This window comes from Triticum aestivum, chromosome 7D (genome assembly GCF_018294505.1).
Source record: "Triticum aestivum cultivar Chinese Spring chromosome 7D, IWGSC CS RefSeq v2.1, whole genome shotgun sequence".
Lineage (NCBI taxonomy): Eukaryota > Viridiplantae > Streptophyta > Magnoliopsida > Poales > Poaceae > Triticum > Triticum aestivum.
In genome coordinates this window covers 110,478,706-110,499,124 of record NC_057814.1, presented here as the reverse complement: position 1 = coordinate 110,499,124, position 20,419 = coordinate 110,478,706, and the positions used below count along the sequence as shown (strand labels likewise).

The 20,419-nt window shown below is 48.5% G+C and overlaps 1 protein-coding gene across 1 annotated transcript; it reads right to left on the bottom strand.

Moving 5' to 3' along the window:
* Positions 1-1,272: 1,272 nt before the first annotated feature.
* Positions 1,273-2,351, bottom strand: LOC123166703 (histone H3.3). The gene has a single exon (XM_044584499.1). The coding sequence runs from the start codon at positions 2,234-2,236 to the stop codon at positions 1,826-1,828; it is 411 nt and encodes a 136-aa protein (XP_044440434.1). The 5' UTR covers positions 2,237-2,351; the 3' UTR covers positions 1,273-1,825.
* Between the last annotated feature and the right edge of the window lie 18,068 nt (positions 2,352-20,419).

Sequence of the window (20,419 nt, the reverse complement as noted above, 5' to 3'; positions counted from 1 at the left end):
GCAGGCGGCGGAGGCGGCCGGCAGGCGGCGGCAGCGGCCGGCGGGCGCGGGCCTAGGGTTTGGAGGGGAGAGAGGCGAGGCGCGGGTGCGGGAGGAGGAGGCGGCGCGAGCAGGAGAGGAGCCGGCTAGGACATTTCCACACGAGTCGTCGCCTTTTATACCCCCTATGCGCGAAATGATCAAAATGCCCTCAGCGGGGCAGGCTATTTACGCGCGGTGGCACGACAGGGACGCACGCTGTTCATTGCAACGGCCTCAGTTTTGATCCGACGGTCGAGATTGTCCGAGAGCAAGATTGGACGGTCCAAATCGCATCAAGCAAACGATCCGACGGCCCAGAGTCGCTAAACTCTGAGGAGCCAGGTAGCTCGCTTCGTCTCATCTTTCTCGAATTTAGCCAAAACCAATCATACAGAAGAATAAGCAGACGACTCATTGTAACTATGGTAACCAACAAGGATTAATTTTACAACGAAATAAAAGAAGCTCATTGCGTATTTACGCTAGCTAACACGATCTGACTTATTGTGACTTTGTTGTCCAACTAAATAAAATCCCCATGTTTCTCTAATAGGTAAATTATTAGTATTATTGAAGTGAACGTTATCAAAACTGCTCCAGAAAATCAACCAAATTTGTGCAAGGTCGCTTAGAGAAGCTACAATCCCTTAATTTTCTCGCAAGCCATATGATTAAGGCTAAAATGATTTAAATTAATATGCAAATTACAGACTTAATGTGTATATTCATAACCATTACATACAAACAATTTGATGGTACAATTATAAAATTAATTATATATTATTTATATCTACAGTAAATATTAATAGTAAATAATCTGCTAAACGTCTTTAACATTTTTCTTCATCTTACACTAGGATTACATTGTAGCACTATGACTTTGCTTCTCTAAGTTAGAAGATCCGGCTCCATGTCTTTCATGTTCGCCCTGTAATCTAAGTTACCTTTCATGTTAGCCCTGTTATCTAAGTTAGGGGATCTTAGAGGATCCGGCTCCATGTCTATCATGTTCGCCCTGTAATCTAAGTTGTCTTTCATGATAGCCCTGTTATCTAAGTTAGGGGATCCGGCTCCATGTCTTTCATGTTCGCCCTCCGAAATCAAAATTCTCCAACACAGCAAGACGAGAATACGGACGGCCAAACGGCACCACACCAAGAAAACTGTAAGCAAGACAGGCCACAAGAATTGCATACAACGCAGCAGCAAATTTCATCAGGATCTAAGGAACAGAACGCTGAAATTTCAGAATTACTCGGAAACAATGAGACATTTGTTTGCATTTTTATCACAAACCAACCATATAGACGAAATAGGAAATGAGTCATTGTAACTATGTAGCCAACCAGAGTTTTTTCTACAACAAAATAAAAGTCGCCTCTTGCCTATTGCTAACACGATCTGAAACCAGAGGCGACGAACGGACAGCTCTACATTGCTGTAACCTTTTTCTACAACAAAATAAAAGTCGCCTCTTGCCTATTGCTAACACGATCTGAAACCAGAGGCGACGAACGGACAGCTCTACATTGCTGCAACCCGGCTACGGAAGTTGCTAAGGCATTGTACAATGGGAGGTGTTTCGAGAAATAAACGAGGCTTTTCTTAAGTGCCGATGCTTATTTGTACAGGAAAGACCCTTCCTGTAGAAATAGGCACCGGTGCTTCAAAAAAACTCGATTTATTTTTCTATTTCTATAGAAATAGGTACCGGTGCTTCAGAAAAACCCGATTTATTTTTCTAAGCATCTCTCTAAACACCTCCCATTGTACAAGGCCTAAGTCGAGTAGGCAGACGCTTGATCTATGCGCGCTCCCCGCGAATGCGGCGGGCGAGCTGGATGTCCTTGGGCATGATGGTGACGCGCTTGGCGTGGATGGCGCAGAGGTTGGTGTCCTCAAAGAGCCCGACGAGGTACGCCTCGGCGGCCTCCTGGAGGGCCAGCACGGCGTGGCTCTGGAACCTGAGGTCCGTCTTGAAGTCCTGCGCGATCTCCCGCACCAGGCGCTGGAACGGCAGCTTGCGGATGAGCAGCTCCGTGCTCTTCTGGTACTTGCGGATCTCGCGCAGCGCCACGGTGCCGGGCCTGTAGCGGTGGGGCTTCTTCACGCCGCCCGTGGTCGGCGCCGACTTCCTCGCCGCCTTGGTGGCCAGCTGCTTGCGGGGCGCCTTGCCGCCGGTGGACTTCCGGGCGGTCTGCTTCGTACGCGCCATCAATCTCTCCTTCTCCTTGTCGAGGACTTCGAACTGGGATTCGGCTTGCGCTCGCTGTGGTTTGGAGAACTTGAAGTGGAAGGCAACGAATTCGGTAGTGAGGGGAGGAGAGGGGAAGTGGGGTGGGAATTTTATAGGTGACGGGTGTGGGGGAAGGGAAGCCTGGCCGAGGCGGTTTCTTCCGATCGTGGGGGAGAGTGTCTCGGATTGCGTTTGGGTGATTGATTGGATCTAACGGCTGGAGGCTGCGGCCAGGAAGCACACGATCCCCGTGCTTGGCGGTGATTGGTGCAAGATCCCCGACGAGGTGCGGATCGGTGACGTGGCGGTGCATATGGCTGTGGGTCTCGTGCGTTCGTCGACCGAGTCAGTTGACTTCTTTTCTCAACGACGTTTCATTCTTAAAACATCTCCAGTCTATTAAAAAAACACATATCACGTCGGAAAAAAATACACATATAATCCCGTTTTAAAAAAATACACGTATAAGAAAAATTGAGACAAATAAAAAATGATCCAGCAGTTTCCCTAACCGTAAAAAAGAATTGAATCTCTTCGGAAAAAAACACGCATCACCCCTCAAATAGAAGAAGCGTTGCTTCTCTCCCTATATTTTTTCCACCCATGCAATGTCAGTGTGTCGCCGCAAATGACTGCCGGACACACGCGCAGCCGCCGCCGCTACCTGCCCAATCGTCGCCTACTGCACTGCCGCCGCATGTAGGCAGCCATCGGAGCTTCATCGGTCGCGGGAGTCTTCCATACACGCGCGTTAGAGAGGGGGAGAGAGAGTGTGTGTGCGTGTGATCCACTGACAGACAGGACACATATGTCAGTCTTAGTTTGGGAAGAGGTTTAGAGCGGAATTACTACAGCCGAACACCCGTGAAACTCAATAAAATTATTGAAAGAGCCCTTAAACACACTCAAAGGGAGGGGTTAGGGAATTGCTCGTGATGCTCTTAATCCAATAGGCACAGGCTCACCGCTCACGGCCTCTTCGCTTCAAAGACTTTCTAAAAAATTCACAGTATGAAAATCCTTACGAATATTTGTTGTATGGGTTGTTTAATTTGCAAAGTTTTGCCACACTACATCTTAAAAAGACATTTTCTAGCATGTCAAGTTTGTAACCACTAAAATGTTGTAATTTTTTACTATGCGTGACAATATAATCATGCTTTCTTCATATTCACGTGTTATGGAATCACGTGAATTAAACTTTAACCCAGTCGTCAGTAGGCATTGTCTCGGTGTGTGTGTGTGTGTGTGCACGCACCGGTGTGAGTGTGTGTGTCTACATTGTAATTGATGTTTTTCGGAAGAAGAAAAAAAGGGTGCCAGGCGCTGGTCGACTCATCAGTTGCCTTCCATGACGTCTGATGTAACGCTTGCGATTAATAGTCGATTTTGCTAATTCTCCCTTCGCCCCCACCACGAGAGGAGGGCATCGCCGCCGCATATTTCGTTTGGAGCGTCAATGCAACTCACAACCCATCTGCAACGCTTTGATGGTAGTTTGTTGTCGTGGCGTCGTGGCATCTCCGCCTGTCGCCAGTCGCAACACTGATGTTGCTGGTTGCAGCAATCAGGTTTGCCGATCACAGGACCGGGCTCGCCACTCGTGGACCATGTAGCACCATGTAGCTCCGGTTCTAGCACCTGGACCCGTCAGTTCCAGCAAAACACGCAGTCGCAACACGTTCACGTCAAAAATAGGAGAGGTTCCATCTAAAAGGCAAGGCAAATGGGCCAACCCACTTGTCACGAGCAGTTTTCTTTTCCCTTCAGCTTCTAGTCATGTTTTCTCCACACACAAAAAGACGATTGTTCTCTTAGGCTGATCGTAATGGGAATATCATAGGTAGTATCATGCATGCCAACTAAGCACTATTGATGAGGTGGTATATAATTAAATGAAGCAAGAGATGCTTGAGTATCATGTCATGATACTGTATCATATAAAATGATGTGCTACTTTGTGTCATGCATGGTAATAAATATAGTCATATACTACCAAGTAACAACATATGATACCATGCATTACTGATGTAGTATCATACACTAGTATCATACGCATGATACTAGTATATGATACTCCCCATTACATAATAAGGGGCTACATATTTAAATAAAACTATTAAATAATAAAATATCTTTTAGAAAATTTTTCACTATATGTTTTAAGAAAAGTTCAATGTATACTAAAAAAATGATTGCTGCATATTAAAAAGATGTTCAATGTGTATTAAAAAAATCATCGTACATTTTAGAAGTTCATCTAATATTAAAAAATCAATGTATATTAAAAATAGTGGGTATTCAAGAAAATGGTCATTATATTTAAATGATTTTTCACCATGTATTTAAAAACAAAAACAAAACTAAAAGAAAATCCGAAAGAAAATTAAAAAAACCATACCAGAAAACCAACATAAAAGCTGCAGCAAAAGTATTGACAGGAAAAACAACGAGAAAAGCCCTGAACTAGGTTCGCCAAACTCGGCTTGCCAGTGAGCGTCGTGACGTCTATTTGCCGCCTGCAGGCAGCGAATACGATCCACCGAAGTAAAAAAAGTTGGAAAATTGGACACTCTTTATTGGAGATGTTGTGAGGAGCGCGCCGTTTTCTTGCATGAGCCCAGAACTATGGGAAGGAAGGAGGAATTGCTTGTACAATGCCCATTACTCTGAACCCACCGTACACCGCTATGGATTCTCTGCCTTATTGTGACAAAGGCAGATGTAAACAGTAACCTCTCCCTTTGCTCAGTTTCGCCAGTTAGCTTGAAAGGCAACGTCACAGATTGGATGCTATAGAGGGCGTAAACAATACTTTGCTGTAATGCGACTAAACAGTGATTCGTTATGAACAGTACTAGGAACAGTGCTTGCAACGATCTTAGCCTTTCCGCGCCGAGCATACACTGTACCCATTCCAAGTTGTCTAGGGGATGCTTCATAGAGGAAGGATTACTCAAGCCTTCCTAGTTAGTTTTCTTCATTCAGGCTTTGGAAACTAGAACTTTTTGTTTGCGAATTTGGAAATTATAACTTTGAAGGAGATGTTTATGGTGGATTTAATGCTTACTCTAGCATCTGTAGTTGGTTTCACCATTCATAGTTGTGATGTGTCTTTTAATCTTTTACTGAATGGACGTGTACTTATCCACACTTTTTCTGTGCTAGAACTGCCAAGTTTCATGTGCCTTTCTTGCTTCAACTCTTTCTTAAAGAAAAATTGGATATCTTAACCTTTTAACCTAAAATATATCTTACATCACATTGGAACATTTTCAGCGATTTGGTGCGGGTAGCAAGTCATTGCCGGCTTGGAGGCATTCTTGTTTGTACATCTTAATCTTTCAACAATGTTACTGTGCCGGCCCTTCATCCACTTCACCATGCCGGCCCACAAGGACCTCGCCGTTCGCAGGGGCTCGATCGTGGTGGATGGCGTCTCCTTCCTGCTGGAGCCATGGAGGGAGGACACGCACGCCATCCACGACACTTGGATGCTGCATGTGCGCGTCGTCATGGAGAAGCTGCCGATGCAGCTCTGGACCCTGGAGGGCGCGAAGGACGCGCTGGGCGACGCGGTCATCATCGACCGTCTCGACAGCCGTACGTTCGAGCGCGCGGACACGAAGCTGTTCGCCGTCTGGGTGTGGGTGTGGCAGCTGCACCACATCCCCACCAAGCGAACCCTGTGGAAGCACGCCAGAGGTGCCGGCCGGGTGGAGGAGATGATCGGCTTCTCGCCCCCTAGCCGGGCTGTCGCGCCGCCGCCGAACCTGCTGCGCTGGGATGTGCTGGTGCACATTGACCGGGTCGAAGACTGGGCGCCCCTTTCCCCACGCTCCTCCCACTCCGGGCAAAGCGGCCTCCCGTCCTCCATGCGGGGGGCTGGGTGGCTGGCGTGGAGGACAGCAGGCCGGCGCAGGACCTGGGGCCGCGCTTGCGCCCGCCCGCGCAAGTCACGTCCTCGGGCCGCAAGGGCATGCCATCGATGGGCCACAGGCGCAGCCACGACGGCGATGACAGTGGCGGCCAGCGGAGGTCATGGAAGGACACGCTCCTCGGGCGAAGCCGCGGCAAGGAGCCAGCCGCGCCACCCCCCGCTCCTGAGCGCCGCCGCAGCCGCACCCCAACCTCGTGCCGCGGACATGGGCCCTCCAAGGACAGGCGCTCCGACCACGCCCCCAGGGGGCGCCGCTCCGGGGGAGGGGCTGGTTCAAACCGATCCCGCGGTGCGTCCTCCTCACGCACGCCTGCGACCTCTTCCAACCCGCTGCTCGCGCCTCCCCGGCCTCTGCCCCAGGCTTCGGGCAACGCGCAGGACGACGACCCGGTGGTCGCTTTCTTCGACGGGGTCGACAAGCAGCTGCCGCCTCCGCCGAGGGTGGACACGAGGGCGGCGGCAGTGGACAGGGCGGCAGCGGCCACCATGGACAGGCCGCTCAGCTTCACCGACCAGGCGGGCGCTAGCGGCGGCATCGACGACAACATCGACATGGGTCCGGCCCTCTCGCTCGCCCGCCACACTCCCAGGCCGGCCACCACTCACTCCGTGCAGCTCGGCGCGGTGACCTCCCAGGTGTGTCACCTGCAGATTGCCGACGCGAACGGGGAGGGTGACGCCTGCCAGCTGTTCGTCAACGCCGCGCCATCCGCGCTGGGCAAGCCTCTCGCCCGCGCCAAGACGCCTTCCCGCTCCAGGCCTGCCGCGGCGCCGTCTCGCCAGAGCGCCCGTCAGGCGAAAAACCCGTCCACCGTTCCGGTCAGCCAGCGGGCAACGCTCCGCATCGTCCACGGCCTCGGCATCCTCGGGCCCAAAGAGAGCATGACGGCCAAGGCGGCGGAGGCGCTGATCCGCCGGTTCGACGAGCCCCTGTCCGACTCCGACATCAAGGCCATTGCGAAGCTCACCAACCTCGACGCCGCGGCGCTCAAGATAGCCGTGGGCATGCACGGTCCAGACGGAGAGGCCTCGCAGGCCACCACCTCTCCATGTTAGTGTTTCCTAGTGGTAGCAGTCTACGGCGACCCCATGCACTAGGCTGGGTTGAGTTAGGTTTCATCATGCATTGTAATAGTATAGGTCTCCTTAGCGAGCGAGGTGTAGTTGTTCGCCAGCGGAATTTGGGGCCTGTTGGTGGCCGCCGGTGACCCCCCGGCCCGATGGTGGTGTACCGGTGTTTAACTTCAAGTAGTGGTAGTTGTCGGAGCTATCTTCTGTTTCCCCATGAGTGACACAAACTGCCCGATAATGAGCTGGAATGTGCGGGGTTTGAACTCGCCGGCCCGGCGAGAAGTAGTTTTGGAGACGGCGGAGACGCATAGACTCGCCATCCTCTGCCTACAGGAAACAAAGATCGATGAATGGACCAGGGCACTAGTTAGGGAAACTGGAGGAGCGCGGCTCGCCGACTGCGTCGTCCTCCCTGCCGCGGGCACGAGGGGTGGCGTCGCAATCTTCTGGGACAAGAATCGAGTAGAGGTGCTATCGCAGGGCGTCGGCTGCTTCTCCATCACCGCCAAGATCACCATCGTCGCTAGCGGCGCTACGTTCTGGCTGACGACAGTCTACGGGCCGGTCGACGACGGAAGGAAGGATGATTTCCTGGCCGAGCTGGCGCGGGCTGCTCCGCTCCCAAACGCCCCCTGGCTCATCAACGGTGACTTCAACCTGATCTACGAGGCGCGCGACAAAAACAACACCAACATAAACCGTAGGATCCTGGGAAAATTTCGTGCTGCGATCGACGCGGCAGGGCTGAAGGAGATCAAGTGCAAGAACAGAAGATTTACGTGGAGCAACGAGCGCGCGTCTCCAACCCTAGTTAGCATAGATAAATTCTTTTGCACCATGGACTGGGCCTCCATGTTTCCCTCCTACCTTCTTCACGCCGCATCCACCTCGTGTTCTGACCACTGCCCGTTGCTGCTGTCGGAGGCGGCGGCCCCTCGCCGCGCGGCTCGCTTCCGCTTCGAGTCCTTTTGGCCGAGATTTCCTCGTTTCCACACTACGGTGCAGAGGGCGTGGGATCGCCCAGTCGCCTCTATCTGCGCTTTCAGGAGAATCAGCACAAAGCTCACGCGAGTGGCCTGAGACCTGAAGATTTGGGCTAGGGGCTTCTTCAGTGAGACAAAGCTTCAAATGCATATCGCAAACGAGATCGTGCTCCGCCTCGACATAGCTCAGGAGAGTAAACAACTGACAGTAGATGAACTCCAGCTGCGGAAAAGGCTCAAGATGCGAGTCCTTGGACTCGCCGCCATCGAGAGGGCGCGTAAGAGACAGGCCTCGCGCGTCACCTGGCTACGCGCGGGCGATGCCAAGATGGCGTTTTCCAGGCAAAAATCAACTCGCGGCGCCAAAAAAACTTCATCTATGCCCTACACACCAGAGACTCCATTGCCACCTCCCACGGCGACAAGGAGCGGATCATTCATGAGCACTTCCGATCCTCGCTGGGCACAAAACCTCCTCGCAGCCGAACCATCAACTGGGAGGCCATTCACCTGCCGTCCTTGCCGGCAGCCGGCCTCGACAACCCCTTCACCGAGGATGAGGTGTGGGCGGCGATCTGCAAATCTCCGCAAGAGAAGGCCCCGGGGCCGGACGGCTTCAATGGCACTTTCTTCCGCTCGTGCTGGTCCATCATCAAGACTGACGTCATGGCCGTCTTCCACCAATTCTACAATCTCTCAGGCGGCGACATGTCAGCGATCAACAACGCTACAATCATTCTCCTGCCAAAAAAGGACGGGGCAACGGAGATCACCCACTTCAGGCCCATCAGTTTGATCCATTCAATAACCAAGCTCATCTCCAAGGTTCTCTCGATTAGATTAGCATCAGTCATCGGCTCCATCATCTCACCGGTGCAAACGGCATTCCTGAAGTCGAAGTGCATCCACGGCAGCTTTCTTTTCGTACAGAACTCCATCCGCGCCCTTCACCGTCGCAAAACGCCGGGCCTGCTAGTAAAGTAGACATAGCAAAGGCGTTCGACACCGTCTCCTGGGAATACCTGCTGGAACTGCTCCAACAACTAGGGTTTAGTGCGCGCTGGCGGGACTGGGTGGCTCGGCTGCTCGTCTCGGCTTCTTCGGCGGTCTCTCTCAACGGTTCTGTCGGCCCAAGCATCCTCCATCGCCGTGGGTTGCGCCAGGGAGACCCGCTCTCCCCATTCCTCTTCATTTTGGCCATCGACCCACTGCACCACCTCATTGCGGCGGTGGTGGACCAGCAGCTGTTGCATTGCCTCCCAGGTCGCGACCTGGCGCTTCGTGTAAGCCTCTACGCAGACGACGCAGTTATCTTCATAAACCCTAGACGAGAAGAGGTGAACTCTCTGCTGCACATCCTTAGCGATTTCGGCAAGGCAACGGGGCTCTGTATTAACCCGGCCAAATCCACGGTATCGCTGATCCGTTGCGAGAACATCAACGTCGAGGAGGTGCTACAGGGTTTTGCAGGCTCCATCGCCCCCTTCCCCATCAAATACCTTGGGTTGCCGGTCTCTACGGGACGCCTGCGCTTGGTTCACCTCCAGTTCATCATTGACAGGATCAAGGCAAGGCTTGCGGGCTGGAAGGGCAAGCTGCTACCGATGGCCGGCCGCCGCGTCCTCGTCCGATGCGTGCTGAGTGCCATGCCAACCTTCGCCCTCACCGTCCTCCGTGTCCCACAGAGAATTCTCAAAGAGACCGACAAGTGTAGACGTTGTTTCCTCTGGTGCCAGGACGACGAGGTTTCAGGCGCCAGCTGCAAGGTCAACTGGCCAGCGGTCTGCGCCCCGACAGAGCAAGGAGGCCTGGGCATCCCTGACCTGCAGCGTTTTGGCAGAGCGCTGCAGCTGCGCTGGCTCTGGACTGCCTGGCACCACCCGGAGCGGCCTTGGGTGGGCACCGAGCTGCCTTGCGACGGCGCGGACAAGGCGCTCTTCGTGGCCTCTACCAGCGTTGCGATCGGCGACGGGGCTCGGGCCTCTTTCTGGCTCTCTCCTTGGATCGGCTAGGGCTGCCTCTCGCAACAGTTCCCAAGGCTGTTTAGCTACTCGCGGCGCAAGAACAAATCGGTGCGGGAGGCCCTCAGCGACGACACGTGGATCCGCGACCTCGCCCACGGCAACAACCACCACCTCCTGCCGGACGTCCTCGCCCTTCATCGTCTGCTCCAGGGGACGGGCGCGCAGCTGCAGCCAGGAGTGCCGGATGATCTGACGTGGAGTAGAGCGAGCTCGGGAAAGTACACTTCGAGGTCGGCCTACCTGGCGCAGTTCCAGGGAAGAACGGCGACCCATTTCGACCGGCTGGTTTGGAAGGCCTGGGCGCCGGGCAAAATCAAAATATTTGCCTGGTTGCTCCTCCAGGACCGGCTATGGTGCAATGACAGACTCCAAAGGCGGGGCTGGACCAAACGCTTATTTCTGCCAGCTCTGCGTCAGAAACTTGGAGTCGTCGCGCCACCTCTTTTGGAGCTGCCAGGAAACCGGACGTGTGTGGGCCGAGCTGGGACTATGGCACGGCTGCTCGGCTCTCACCCCGGCCGAGAGCTGGCGCCATGACAACTCCACCGCAATCGTGCAAGGGATCCTGGAGCAGACCCCGCACCAATGGCGAAAGGGAGTGCAGACGCTGTGCTGGCTTGCTTGCTGGGAGATTTGGCAGGAGAGAAACAACACCACCTTCAGGCAGCAACTGCCGTGCGTGGCGGGAATCATCGAGCGCATACGAGACAACATCGAGCTATGGAGAACCACATGAGCTGCATGCTTAGAGAGCCCCTTCGGGGACCCCCCTTGAGAGATAAACCAACTCTTGTTTCTAGGGTTTATGGCCGTGTGTGGCACTCCCTAAAACCCTAAAACTTTGATCCTAGGATCCTCACCACCATTGTTGTTTCCCGTTGCTTTCTGCTATGATCAATGAAAACGTCAGCAATTGCTGGATCTTTCAAAAAACAATGTTACTGTGCAGTAGCATCGCTGTCAAATATATGTGGACCTTCTATCAGTTGTATCGAAACTTGCACAAACATTTCATCCATAGAACTATACTAATAAGTAGATAATGTACTAATGATCATGGGCTATACGTTAACCCTCTGCTTTGGTGCTACGTATCAGTAAACTGAAGGTGCAGTTAGCAAGTTCCCAAGATGGCTTTAGGTTCATAATACACGCTATCTGAACTTGAGTGCAGATATGTGCTTGTAGGATTATTATCTTGTCATGCAATCACATACCTGATGCACTAAGTGCATAGGTAGGAATGGTGTCAGGAATTTGTTACTACCACTGTAATATACTGCCAAAACGTCTCATATTCAGAAGCGGGGGGTGTAGCTTATTATTCAGCAATTCATCAAGTGATCTTCGATTCAGATAATGACCATGAGCTCTCAGTTGGAACTAGTTGATTCCTCTTACTAGCAGCCATAGTCATGAATCATCTTAAAAAAGTTCATGATTTCATTCTGTGTTTTTGTTCCGCCTATGATGTGATTTAAGACTATTTGATGGGCTTATTGTTTTACTTTGCTAGTTCCAAATTACAACTGGGAACTGAAATTTTCTCCAAGTCACTGAATATATGCTTGACATGCAAAATCACTCTGTTTCAAGCGCTAACTGCAATTGAGAAAGATTTTTAACTAGATGTGATATAAATTCTCTCAGTAACTCTTGACAAATGCAAATGCAATTTTTTCCACAATAACCTATAGTACTTCCAAGAAAATCAATGCAAGTAGTACACACGAGTGCAAAGTCACACAACTAATAAGTAGCTGTTTTCCATGCAAGATCGCCTAACTATGTTTTGGTGCACCCTCGTGCGTATATATAGATCCTTCTCATTCTAGTTTCTCGTTTTCGATGAAGTTGTGCAAGTTCTTCCCTGGCTACTTCTGCACCGATGTATATATGTTGCCTCATATGCGCCCCAGAGTTACGCCTCTCGTACTATGTTAGTTCAGTTGGTTCGGTTGCTCTCTCCACGAGTATATAAGAGGAGGAAGCTACACTTAGTGTGGAGCTTAGCAAATGAAACCCGGGCGGCAAGTCTAGTGTGGTAGCACGTAATCCAAGCAGTAGTAGGACTGGAAGGCACTGGGAAATATAGCAGCGACCTAAAAAATATGATTTCTCATCCTATGATAGTCATCTGTGGCGACGCCACTCTCTCGCATTGAGCGGACTTCATCTAGTTTCCTACTTTGAAATGTTGAGCTACACGGAGCATACCATCATGCACGCAGGCATGATGTGGTTGTCCAGGCTGTGGTAATGATAGAAGGGGCAATCCGCCATGCCACCCGTTGGAAGGATCAATCGGCCATCCTACGTGGTGAAAGTATGAACAATTTCACATGATGTTATGACACCCTGGCTGTACATGCTCTGTTCAGCAAGAAGCTAGCAGGATTACCATGAAACAACAGCGGATAGCAAGTTTGAGCTCGACTTGAAGGATTTAGAGGCAGCAGGCTCAGGAGCCGCATCAGTTGAATGAAAGCTAGATCTACAATGGGCGTGTTTTTCACATGCATGCTTTATTTTTATTTTGAGAATTTTACTGCATGTTCCTTAAAAACAAACGAGGCCAAAGGTGGCATACATGCAGAAACTAAGTGAGAACCCGCGAGAGTACAGGTGTCCCAGTAGAACTACAAAGAATTCCCCTCTAAAGGAGAAAATACAATCAGGTCCTACGAGAGCTTTTCTGCAAACCAACCGATGCCTGCTACCCACCGCTGCCGCCGAAAGAGCCACCGGAAGAAGACTGCGGTGTCCGCAATCCCAGAAATTGAGAACGCACCATCGCCCAAGCCAGATTTGTGAGTCGGTGAAAATCCCCACCGCGAACATCGACCTCTTAATTTTTTGAAGCCCAACATCGACCTCTTAATTAGCTCCTAAGTACTGTGTATCTTCTACTGTTTTCGGAACTAGCACAGTGTGCTACACACTTGCGCGGGAATTGTATTTATTGCTTTTTTCTTGATAAAGTTAAATGATATTTTGGTGTAATAGAATTATTTTATGTTAAGGACCTCTGATACTAAACAAAGGAATGAAATACAATCTAATTTGATCGGGAGTGTGTAGGTTCCTTCCTTCTTTTCATACATTTTTGTTTGGAATCGTGCAAAGCTTGCAATCTCATGTGTATCATACATAATTTTTTTTGAGAACCATACATATTTTTATTGATTGACCTGGTTTGTACATCACTTCATGGGTATTGATTCATATGTGTCTAAAGTAAAGGTCCAATTTTCATATTAGATGTGATCATTTTAAGCAGAAATAAGAGTACCGTGCACACCCATGAAACTATATCTAAATTAGAAATGTTAAACATCACAATTCAAAAAAATAACCTAATGTATTGGATTTGACACATGGTTTGACATTGATGTCACTAGCAGTAGAACACGACTTGAATGTGTGAGAGGGATAGCTTAGCAAGTTGGCAAGATGACTTTAGGTTCAGGATGCAGGCTATCTGAACATTAGTGCAGATCTTGGCTCAGCACACCAAATGTAAATCAGTGGATACGATGCTTGTCGGACTATAGCACCTGATGGAAGGAACTAAATCTGTTCGCAAGAACTAAACAGAGGTTATTAATTAGGTGTGATATATGAATTCCACTGAATGACTCACAAAATTCAGTTCTCAATGTTGTTGGCGGTCTCCGAGATAGTAACAACAGACAAGTACACAAATAAGTATAGTTGTTTGCGTGCAACATTGTCGATGTTTTTGTCAATTTGCACCATTGTTCCTATGTACAGATTCTCTTCGTTCTTGCCTGCCGTTTCTTGTAACATATGTATATGCTGCCTTAAATAATCACCAGAGTTATGATGTATTGTGATTGCCTTGCCTGTTACTTACTACAGATACACATGGCGACTTGCAAAGTGGGCAAAATCCATAAATCTGACCTATGGACAAAATTATTTCACAAACTGAACTGTGTTTAAAAAAAATTCACTCAGCTGACCCTTTTATGTAGCGCCCGACATCTAGGCGTCACACTACACTGTGCAGCGCTTAGCTCTCAGGCGTTAAACATCTAGCCAACGTCGCACCCCAGACTGCTCGAAAAGTGCTTAGTCAGTCTGTAACGCCTGAGAGCTAGGCGCTACACTATACAGTGTAACGGCTAGACACTAGGCGCTGCACTACTCGGATTACAACAACTGCAGCAGGTGGCAATAGTATTTGCACGAGCGAGGCGAGTCAATACCTAGGGATTCACGATGTACTTTTATATCATCAAATGGAACAGCGCAGCTGGCCAAGTTGGCTGTTGGAAATAAACCTAGCAACCCTAGCACTACTACCTAGCCACGCGCGATGCATATAAATTACTCCGTGTGTGGCTAGTAATTTATGCTCCGTGCGTGTCGTCTTCCTCCATCGGGCGTAAGTATAAACATAAAGTTGTGCTGTACAACGTACGAGATGATAGGAGTGTGAGCTGCTGCAGCTGTTGTAATTCAAGTCGTGTAGCGCCTAGTGTCTAGGCGCTACACTGGGCGTTGCACACTGACTTAGCATTTTTCGGGTAATTTAGGATGCGACGTTGGCTAGGCGTGTAGCGCCTGAGAGTTAGGCGCTGCACAGTGTAGTGTGACGCCTAGATGTCGGGCGCTATACAAAAAGGTCAGCGGGTGAAATTTTTTCAAACACAATTCAATTTGTGAAATAATTTTGTCCATAGGTCAGATTTGTCATTTCTGCCTGCAAAGTCAGGTTGGTATGGAGTAATTTGTCTGAAGGTTATATCACTTCGATGTTTGATCCTTGGATACACATCCTGTACAACAGTGGCCGTTCACTCAATTTGATTCTTAGATTGCTTTCTCCAAAGAGTACACAAGAGTATGTTTCGTCTAGTTGATCGATGGAGGAAACGAAGAGAAAAAATACATCAAAATACACGCTACCATATGACCAGTTAAACATTTTCAGCAAAGAAACCTGGAGGCAAGTATAGAAGTATCAAGCAGTAGCGGAACTAGGAGGCATTGGGACTGTAACAACGATGTAAGAAACACAATTCTTCTGTGCAATGGACATTCTCAGCAGCATTGCCTCCCTCAGTAGTTTCTCTCATTTCTCAACCTCCCTATAGTCGATATTGGAAAAGTTCTCCACGCCGGCGGAGTTTAGCAAAATCTAAGCAGGAGCAAAAATCAAAAGAAACCACAGGGTGGCTCTAATTTCAACAGCAAAATAAAGAGTAACTATAATTCAACCGACTTAGAAAGAATTAATTAGTAAACGGTATTAATATCTGATCAAGATTATATTTGTAAAAAGTGACCATAATGTTTGACCATTTTCCTTATAAGGATGTCATTGGCCCGCGGCCTTGAGTCGACGACCTGCCCGACACTCTGGAAGTAAACTTTGGATGGTTATAATTTTGAGTGAATTTCACTCTCAGCCCATGATTGTACATTTGTAACAATTTTTTCACCATTTAAAATTCTTGTCACATTTTACCCGCTACTTGTTGCACCCGGACACATTTTATTTCTTTAGGGCTTGATCTTTTTAGTGTGAATTAGGACTTTATTGGTTTAGAGAGGTTTGAAATGGATTGGCAGGGTTTGGAGGACAACACAATTTAGTTCCTAATCACCTCCTCTAATACAAACAAGACATTTTGATTTTTTGATATTTTGACAAGTTGAGCCCACATGTCAGGCAAATATGGCTGATGACTAGGTACCAAATAGAAAGCTTAGAAATCGTGATAATTCCAATGTGACACCGAACCCACCATAGCTACACACTACTGCAGAACCCCTCCTAGGATGGGACAATAATTCCCATCAATGGCCGGTTTCGAAGCTCGTAACTAGGGTTTAGTCAGTGGAGATTAACGGTCCACCTCCATAGAAGCCATAGGCCGAGCCCACTGGCCCACACCCGTGTTGTGCTACACCAGACTTCGTCATAGTACCAAAGATGTTGTAGGAGTGGCCGCCGTCGTATCCCCGCATCCTACTAACTGGCCGGCGCTGTCGTCCAGGAAGTAGACATTGGAGAAGGAAGCCATCGCATGGGCTGCACCATCGCTCGTCACACCACATGCACCAGGCATTTTGCTCTCGGCCGACCCACCTCGGCTCATGGTGGCATGCACTATCACAACTCACAATCACACGCATGATCGTGGCCACAACCACATGCATGCCTGTGTCAACCACGGCGACTAGGACATGTCTGTTGGGGAACATAGTACTTCAAAAAATTTCTTACGATCACGCAAGATCTATCTAGGAGAAGCATAGCAACGAGCGGTGAGAGTGTGTCCACGTACCCTCGTAGACCGAAAGCGGAAGCGTTTAGTAACGCGGTTGATGTAGTCGAATGTCTTCGCGATCCAACCGATCAAGTACCGAATGCACGGCACCTCCGCGATCTGCACACGTTCAGCTCGGTGACGTCCCACGAACTCTAGATCCAGCTGAGGTCGAGGGAGAGTTTCGTCAGCACGACGACGTGTTGACGGTGATGATGAAGTTACCGACGCAGGGTTTCGCCTAAGCACTACGACAATATGACCGAGGTGGAAATCTGTGGAGGGGGGCACCGCACACGGCTAAGAAATCAACTTGTGTGTCTATGGGGTGCCCCCCTCCCCCGTATATAAAGGAGTGGAGGAGGGCGCCGGCCGGCCTCATAGGGCGTGCCCCAAGGGGGGGGGGGGGAATCCTACTCCTACTAGGAGTAGGTTCCCCCCTTTCCTAGTCCAACTAGGAGGGGAAGGAAGGGGAAGAGGGAGAGAAGGAAAGGGGGGCCGGCCCCCCTCCCCAATTCGGACTGGGCTTGGGGGGCACGCCCCTCCACTTGGCCGCCTCCTCCTCTCTTCCACTATGGCCCATGAAGGTCTATTAACCCCCCGGGAGGTTCCGGTAACCCCCCGGTACTCCGGAAAATGCCCGAACCTATCCGAAATCTTTTCGGTGTCCAAACATAACCTTCCAATATATCAATCTTCATGTCTCGACCATTTTGAGACTCCTCGTCATGTCCGTGATCACATCCGGGACTCCGAACTACCTTTGGTACATCAAAACACATAAACTCATAATACCGATCGTCATCGAACGTTAAGCGTGCGGACCCTACGGGTTCGAGAACTATGTAGACATGACCGAGACTCATTTCCGGTCAATAACCAATAGCGGAACCTGGATGCTCATATTGGTTCCTACATATTCTACGAAGATCTTTATCGTTCAAACCGCATAACAACATACGTTGTTCCCTTTGTCATCGGTATGTTACTTGTCCGGGATTCGATCGTCGGTATCATCATACCTAGTTCAATCTCGTTACCGGAAAGTCTCTTTACTCGTTCCGTAATGCATCATCCCGTAACTAACTCATTAGTCACATTGCTTGCAAGGCTTATAGTGATGTGCATTATCGAGAGGGCCCAGAGACACCTCTCCGATAATCGGAGTGACAAATCCTAATCTCGATCTATGCCAACTCAACAAACACCATCGAAGACACTTGTAGAGCATCTTTATAATCACCCAGTTACGTTATGATGTTTGATAGCACACTAAGTGTTCCTCCGGTATTCGGGAGCTGCATAATCTCATAGTCACAGGAACATGTATAAGTCATGAAGAAAGCAATAGCAACAAACTAAACGATCATCGTGCGAAGCTAACGGATGGGTCTTGTCAATCACATCATTCTCTAATGATGTGATCCCGCTCATCAAATGACAACTCATGTCTATGGCTAGAAAATTTAACCATCTTTGATTAACGAGCTAGTCAAGTAGAGGCATACTAGTGACACTATTTGTTTATGCATTCACACATGTACTAAGTTTCCAGTTAATATAATTCTAGCATGAATAATAATAAGAACTTTATTATTGCCTCTAGGGCATATTTCCTTCAATGTCTTCACTCTGAACCAAGCGCCACTAGCCGCCATCACACTCTGCTACGCCTCATCATGTTGGGGATATAGGGGTGGTGGAGGGAGGCCGGTACTGAGGGAATAGAGTGGAGATGAACCAAGAGGGGAGGGGGAGGAGACGATTGTCGGGAGAGAAGTAATTTAGGGTTAGGATTTTTTTACGGTCAGTTGAAATGTGATTCAAGTGGATTTTTTGGGTCAAAAGTGGCATTGGAGATCACCAAAAATAAATCACTTGTGTGTTCCGTAACACTGACATGCTTCTCTTTCGGACGTCGGTGGAGCAGGCCATCTCGAGAGCAACATCGATAGTGAAGAGCTCCAACTTGTCGTAAATTTTCCAGATAAACCTGATAATCGGTTCTAATGTCATTTTGTGGGTGACGGGCCACCTGTCACTGTTATGTGGTACTACCAACGGGTTTAATTAGACCTTTAGTGGAGCTCAATCACCAAAGAGATATTTTGCAATAGTTTAGAGGATTAATTATCTGATTTGAAGGATTATCGTAACAATTTTAGAGGATGATTCATAGGAAATATTTTCTGTGAAACCGTGTCCTTAGACTTTCCAGCCTCAATGCATGTCGCGGCCATAGGCGTTGGGTCCTACTGGTACGTAGCTGACGGTGTGCAACGAAGGTTGGAGTGAAGCAATGAAACGAGTAGCCTAGCGAATGTCCTTGTAGCCTGGGAAACATGGATTTGCATTGGGCCTCTTTGCGCATGACATGGTTTTTCATGCTTTCATATGGGCCAAAGAACAGAAAGGCACCATCCACGTCGGAAAGGGATATCTCCACACCACAACACAGATGAAGACAAACTAGAGCACACTTCATGCTTTTTTAAACGTGTCACCCACAACTGTGAATTATCAAAGTTACAAATGGATGAGGAAAGCTGGGCTAAAAAAGCGGCTCCTGGGGTTAGACAGCGCACAACAGTTTTTAAAATGATTGGTGCACACAAACCCGAGAATGCGAGCACTAGCACTCAAGCTCTCGGGCGGGCAGGCAAGTATCAACACTTGATAGCCATTCGGGCGCAGCCACGGTTAGCTAAAGTATCTCCCCTTTCTTTCATTGATTCTACTATGTTTCCAATTAACTAATTACATGTCAAAGAAACCATTTCTGTTCAAAATCCTATCTATGTATTAGTTATGGACAGAATGAATGTAGAATGAGGAACCAACTTGTGGCGGCTGTACCCATGTTTTGTTGTCTCATTAAGGTGGCTAAGTCGTTGATCATCCTCACAACGTAAAGGACATGGAAAGAGGGAAACATCCGCATCTTTGAACACAAGTTTCACATTGTTCTTCTAAGCAAAAACAAGGGATCTCGTGTATTGGAGCCTTGAGCTCAGGAGAAGATGATCTAAGTTGAGTTTGTTTTAGCTTTTCTAAATTCGGACAGTCTAATAAGTTTGACCACCAACATGTTTATGAAAATCTACATAAAAAATGCATTTCACTACTATTGCAAAAAGCAGTTTTAGTAACATTAGAATTTAGTATATTTCCTTCCGTAGTTGCACAACTAAATGCCAGATTATGTAGTATTTAAAAGATAATAAAATAATATCACATTGTTTAATAAATATTCTCAAGTATAGGGGTTATGTACCGATGAAACAGTAGTTTGAGGACTAAAACAGATTTTCCTCCAATTATTCGTCACGACTCCATGGTGGAAGAAATGCAAGTACAACATTTATGCAGTTCAGCATTTCCTTTCAAAACTCGATTAACTTGAGAGTTGCTTTTGATTCTCGCCAACTATAAAATATTGATGTGACATCAACATGTACAGTGTCGAATAGGAGCTGAGGATTTTTCATCTGGGAGGATCCGAACAATTTGTTTTGGCATAGTTGGTAGGGAAGAAGTCATTGAATCTTCGAGTCTTGGAGGTGGAGGTGGTCTATAGGACAATTGAAGACATTTATTAAATGTGGATATATAGCTTCTAGAGCTTTATTGCAGCTATCGAGCTTTTCTGCAATTTCTCTTTGTGCATAACAAATTCTAGAGCTTTTTTGCGACTTCTCTTTGTACACAACAAATTCTGTATTTTTCTCTGTATCTTAATGGAATAGGTAGAGCATCTGATTTTTACGTCATAAAACAAATCACACAAACCCGTAGCTTAATTGTCATCTAACTTTGATTAGAGGGAGTCGGGGTAGACAGTC

Excerpts from the sequence above, each read along its gene's own strand:
- LOC123166703 (XM_044584499.1), bottom strand. The coding sequence starts at position 2,236 with ATGGCGCGTACGAAGCAGACCGCCCGGAAGTCCACCGGCGGCAAGGCG.